The sequence below is a fragment of the Nanorana parkeri genome, unplaced genomic scaffold, assembly GCF_000935625.1.
Source record: "Nanorana parkeri isolate BGI_ZX_2015 unplaced genomic scaffold, ASM93562v1 scaffold1408, whole genome shotgun sequence".
Classification (NCBI taxonomy): domain Eukaryota; kingdom Metazoa; phylum Chordata; class Amphibia; order Anura; family Dicroglossidae; genus Nanorana; species Nanorana parkeri.
Window position 1 is genome coordinate 340,981 of NW_017307676.1, and position 6,000 is coordinate 346,980.

Here is a 6,000-nt window from a genome sequence, read left to right on the forward strand (position 1 = left end):
TTTTATTAACCTAAAGAGGAAACATTAGTTCATTATGACCTCTTATTGCAGCCATTCTTAACCAGGGTGCCACCACATGGTGCTAGGGGTTCCTACGGCCAAAGCCATGGGCACGGCAGGAGTGATATTTTTAGCTATCTGTAAGGGTGGCATCCTTTCCTCTATCCACCACTGTACCACTGTAAGGGGCATTCTCTTCATGGACTCCCACTGAAATTATACATTCTTTCAACTGCCCTCCAATATGAAAGGCATTTTTTGTTCTCCCTGAACATACATGTAAGAAGACGCTTCTCTCCCTGGTCATAATCTAATGGGTTTCTTCTCCACTAACCTCATTGTGGGGACATCTTGCCTACTGACCACAATGCAAGGGGGCCCTTCACTGAACACCAATGTAACAAGACATTTCTCCACAGACGACCAATGTACCGTATATACTCGAGTATAAGCCGTCCCGAATATAAGCCGAGGTACCTAATTTTACCACCAATAGTATATACGGTAACCAAAAGCCAATTCTGCTGAAGTCAGTTTAGTTAGAACACATCTGATACGGACTTCCTAAAGACGGGGATGAAGATGAAGCCTGCTGCAGGTGATTGGGGAGAAGGTGGAGCATGGTGCAGGGAGCACAGCTGCTTGCATTTAGGACAAGCAGTCTCCTGTGATCATAGGGATTTAAGCTAGTAGGAATGTCAGGATGTAAATTGGTCACATAGCATATGTGTCTGGAGTCAGGTTTTTCTACCACGCCTTTTTTGAAGTATATTTTATACCCCATTCACACCAGGCCGACAGCGTTTCAGCACTATTTACGCAGATTTTTTTTATGCTGGTTTCAGCATGTTTTACAAGCATTTTCTGTTGATTATGTAATGGCATATTAGGGCACGTTTTCAGTTGTCCAATGAAAAGCAGTCTCAGCTGCAAAAACGTGCTGATCGGCATGTTTCCATTGAAGTTTATGGAGCAAAATGAGCTGATAAGTGCCACAAAAGAAGCTCAGGGACTATTTCAAACAGCAGGTGTATTGCGTGAACGGCCACCATAGGAATACATGTGATTTTAATTTGCTTGCGTTTTAGCGTGGAAAAAAAAAGCGCAACGAAACACCCTGTTGTGAACGAGGCCTTACTGTTGAATAGAGGTGTGACAGCTGACCATAGACAGTCCACCAAGCACTGTTGGCATCAGCAAGAACAGGGATCCTACTTTTGTTGACATGGGTATAGATGGTGAGACCCTTCATTAATTTTAATATTGAGGTTTTTTTCCTGCACTGTACAATACTAGGTTTGCTTTCTTTACCCATTAACTCCACATTACCCCAGGCACTGAAGACCTACAGTTAATGAAAGTACTTCAGAAACTATGTAATTGGAATAAAGCAATTACTGTACCATATCATTGCCAAACGTGCTGTAAGCCAGGAGGGAATATTGGCGGGAATTGTGGGAGACGATGGGAAACACCCTTCTAACATGCTGTATAATATGAAAGAATTTGCCACAGGCCATTTCTAATTGGCAAGCAAGCTGGGCTGTCCCCTGGTTGCTAGTGAGGAGTCGGGCAAATATAGGCTGGAAATTCTTTATTTGCTTTTATTTTCAGTATTGATCACAACTTCATTTTTCATTCAAAGCGTCAGTAGGAAGAGCTGCTCTCGTTTCCTTCACAACCAATTACTGTACATTCTCTGTTACTGTCCCCACTGCTCTAAAAGCATTAGGGTTGCTACGGGCAGTTCAGCCAATTTTTGTTTGCAATGAGATCAACTGGCAACTAATCGGATACATTCACAACTTCAGAAAGCTGTGTGTTCCTTGCAAACTGTCCTAATCCATTAAATTCTACAGATTGACTCGTTCCAACAGCTTTTCTTTACTGAAGACTACAAAGCCTTATTGCTAAGTCTATTTTTTGTTAAAGAGCGAGGAAGAGTCAGTTTGTGTCCTCAGTGGAGCCATTTTCCTTCACTTCCTGTCCCAGTGATGGTGCATATTTGTGTGGGTCAGCCCACCCAAAATTATTCCATTTTTGTTTGGATACCATTGAGCTGCATCCTGCACTTGTACTATCAACAGGGGTAAGAACCTAGCTCTCGTCGTTCTGCTCGCTGGCACTTTTTTTCTGCTCTTAAGCTGGCCATACACTATACAGAATTTGCATAGTGGGTGCTGCTGTCGGCGCCCTTTTCGGCCAGCATCCCCCCGATCAGCTGATTGAAGGAGCTTGTCAGAAAATCTTCAAACGAATAAAGCCAGCAGCCCGTGGCCAGAAGCCGCTGTCAGAATACAATGCAAACAGTGGGAGATTCCCTGATCAATGATCTTAAGCGTTGATGGAGGAATCTTTTATCTTTTTTTTTCGTTCAGCACACGGGTTGAACAAAGAAAAATATTAGCGTATGGCCAGCTTTACAGTAGCAAGCGGAGACTTAATGCACCAGCTACATTCTCCATAATGAACAAATAAACCCAGCAGGCATACTGAACTCCTGTCCCAAGGTTTTATTACTGGGGTCCTGACAAATATAAGCAGCTGGGCAATTATGTGACCAAATGGGGCTGATTTCAAAGACTGCCACAAAGAAAACTGGTGTATTGGGCAATTCCTTGTCTTGTTTGGATTGGTTGATCTGGGCAACGGTCCTACATTCCCTCCAGTCCAAGTCTGTCCAGTGGCATTTAGCCAGTGTCCGTTCGGGGTGCACTGACCTGTGCTGAAAGAGTGTATCGGAATACTTTGTGGTCACCATCATTGAGTGTGGCTGTGTTAACTGGGATATTTGGTTGCAAATAACTGACTTTATGCTTCTCCTCCTCTTCTAGTGAATTTGATGGGCACAGAAGAACTGGGACGATTGAAAGAACATTTCCTCAGGCAAATCAAGGGTATGTCTGAAAATCAAATGACTGGAATGTTCTCTGGAGATCAGTGGGCTTCGGCTCTGTGTAGTCTCTTACTACCAGGTTATTGTATACTGCCGGCATGAACCCGTTCTGATCTCCGAAATCTATAGTCTAGTTTTTTACTCCTAGCTATGTGTACAACATTGCCTGTAATCCTCCTTATGTCAAAGCTAAATTCCAGGCAGATATAAAAGACACAAGTCGATGCAGCTCTGTATTCATTAATCATTAAAATGTGTGTGTTTTCTAAAGCAAATGGTGCAAATTTAAATGTATTTAACCGTATACCTGAATGTGAATTGATGACGGCCTCTTGCAATCCTCTGTTTTAGCAGAGCTCAGAATTGAAAAGGGAAGGGTAGGACTGGTAGCCAGTCGATGCGCTGCATGCCTTTGTGCTGGCAAGGAACATGGTGATAGGAGGAGAGACAATAGTGAACACAGATGACCTCCTCAGTCTACTGCTGCTCTTTTACTATCCGGTCCTCAGGCTAGGGGTTGAGAGGGGGGCACCACTTTATTTCCTGTCTAAGTGGTGCCTTAGGAGCTCTCAGAAATAGATGGACAGTAATACATATCCTTTGTCATTTAGCTATTTTGCCTGGAGTTCAGCTTTAAATTCCTATTATTCAGCAGCTCACGTTTTATAACCTATGTTTATATTGTATGATATTGCACAGAACATTTCCTTGACATACAGTGGGTGCACAAACACAAGGGCAATGTTTTTTGGATGTGAAGGAATAGGATCAGAAGTCAAAATCTCTGCCCCCATGTTGTACAACAACCACACTCTCCAACCTACCAGATCATTCTGGCCTTAGAAGTCGCTCTCAGACTATTTGTGGCAAGGTGAATTAAAAATGACATGTCTCTGCTGATGTGCACGTTAAGGCAGTGTCCATTATACTGTAGCTGTTTAAAATAATTATTTTTGGAGCTTCATTGCTGTTTAAGATATTTGTTTTAATGAGCTTTTACAAGAAAACGGGTCCTATTCATTGTCTGAAGATCAGCAGAACTCCGCCACGGCAGCTGCAGATGTGCAGTAATCTAAGCCACCAGCTAAGTATAGGTTACAGTAAAGCTTATCAGTGCTTGATGGCATTAAAGCTTTTATTTTTAGCCTCTACTTTACAAGGCAGAATAGCTTTAACCACATTAAGTGGCATATTTTACAGAGTGCAGGCACTTTTGTAACGCAGACAGTGATTCACATAATCTAACCTTCTCATTTCTTCAGTGATGGGAATGAGAGGGTATGATTTGGAAAAGACTCCATGCTAAAATATATTTATAAAGCAAAAGTCTTTTTATGTCTCTGGTAATCTTGTTTTAGGCCTCTAGTCTGGAATGACATTATTGGCCATGGTTTTTGAATGGGATGTCCACAAAGCTAGTATTGATGTCATAGGTGTCCATAACATTTGATCATATAGTGTAGCATTGTCCAAAATGTCACCTGTGTTTGATAAAATAAAGTTGGTTGAAGGGGTCACTTCTATTGTACTAGTGACAACAAAAAGCTTAAAAAGAAAGCAAACTCAAAGAAGCAAACAACCTTTCAATAAGAGAGACATGCAGAAGAATAGTGTACATAATGAAGGGAATTTATCAAAACTGGAGCAGCTGTGCATGGCAACCAATCAGCTCCTCTTTCATTTTCAAATCTTAACCGAACAAACTGAAGATAGAAAATGATTGGTTAGCGTGCACAGCTGCCCCAGATTTTCTCTGCTCCAGTTTTGATAAATTCCCCCCAATGAGTTCTGTGAGAATCTGTTTGTATTTTGTAGTAAATCACGTGGTTACATGAGTAATGCTTCAAGGACAGGATATTGAGCCCTGTCTCAGGAAGGATCCATATTGTACCATTTGCCATATGGAAGATGATGGGGCAACCTCTTAACCATCAAGTGTTGTATATGTTGCCTGAAATTCTTGTTCTATTTAAGTTCCTTATATTTATATTTTTTGTTTTAGATGTATTTGAAGAGCTTAGCTCCGTAGTCCAGGAGAAAGACACTCTGTCGTCGGAACTCAATGGGCGTCACATTGCCATAGAACAGCTTCTGAAGAACTGCTCCAAGCTGCCTTGTCTCCAGATGGGTCGTGCAGGAATGAAAGTTAATATGACAATTAATAACTAGTACAAGCAAGGTTCGGTTTCACAGTGACCAGCCAACCAATCCACCTCCAGCAAACAACCATAGGGGTTGACTACTTGGAATCTTATCCATACCTGTAAGGAAGAGAGAAGCTATGTACAAAGATGAACTCTGCGGTTGGCATTTCACTTCTGCTTTCATGATGGATATGCTGAAGCCATTCCGATTTTTGTGGAATGAAAAGTTTTGTTAGCCACTTCGTACAGAAAATATTTTTCTACAGATATTTAACTTGTGATTTGAGAAAACGTTTGGTGGCTCTTGAGTCCCTTGCACATTTAGATAGAAGATGTAGCTATCAGGGCAGAGGCAAAGTTAGTTGGCTCCACCTGGTTAACAAAACACAGCCTTTCAAACTAGAACATCGTCTATTGCCTTTTGCTCTGAGAGCATTTCGGGTTTCACGGGCAAGTATTGCAACAGACCATGCAGCCTCAGTGCCTATTAGAAAAAGTTGTGGAGAGTTATGGGTTACATTTTTATAGTTGCATCTTGTTCTTCCAAAAAGCAGCTCTGGTCTGTATAGTATTTAAAGAAAATGCGTATTGTTAACTAGGGCTCATAGGTGGGTGCTTTTCAGGTGGCCATGGGTGCTTTACCTGTAATTGTGGTCAGTTTTGAGTTTTTTATTTATCTTTCTGGTCACAAAGACCTTTGGACACTACAAATGGTGTTCCCTTAAGTCCCATGTATTCATACAGCAGTAAACTTGAGAATGCTTTGTGAAGCAGGACAACAGCCTGAAGACCATTGTAAGATCTGTGAGTATTTTCATTGACTGCTGATCTGCAGAGTTTGAAGGATTCGATCATGTGATGGCTCAACTGCCTATGAAATTGGTCATACAATATCGTAACTTCTGCTAATTGATCCAACTTGGGCTTCCCCCAGACTGCATGAAGCCAATAATAAGGACC

General features: G+C 41.7%; 1 protein-coding gene across 1 annotated transcript in view; it reads left to right on the forward strand.

Annotated features, from left to right (window-relative positions):
• The window catches only part of CUNH21orf91 (chromosome unknown C21orf91 homolog), a 41,645-nt gene extending 36,547 nt beyond the window's left edge, over positions 1–5,098 (forward strand). Inside the window, exons 4-5 of the mRNA XM_018569842.1 lie at positions 2,835–2,897; positions 4,899–5,098. Of these exons, the coding sequence (XP_018425344.1) occupies positions 2,835–2,897; positions 4,899–5,065 (230 nt within the window). The 3' untranslated portion in view covers positions 5,066–5,098. The remainder of the gene's footprint in view (positions 1–2,834; positions 2,898–4,898) is intronic.
• Positions 5,099–6,000: the final 902 nt, after the last annotated feature.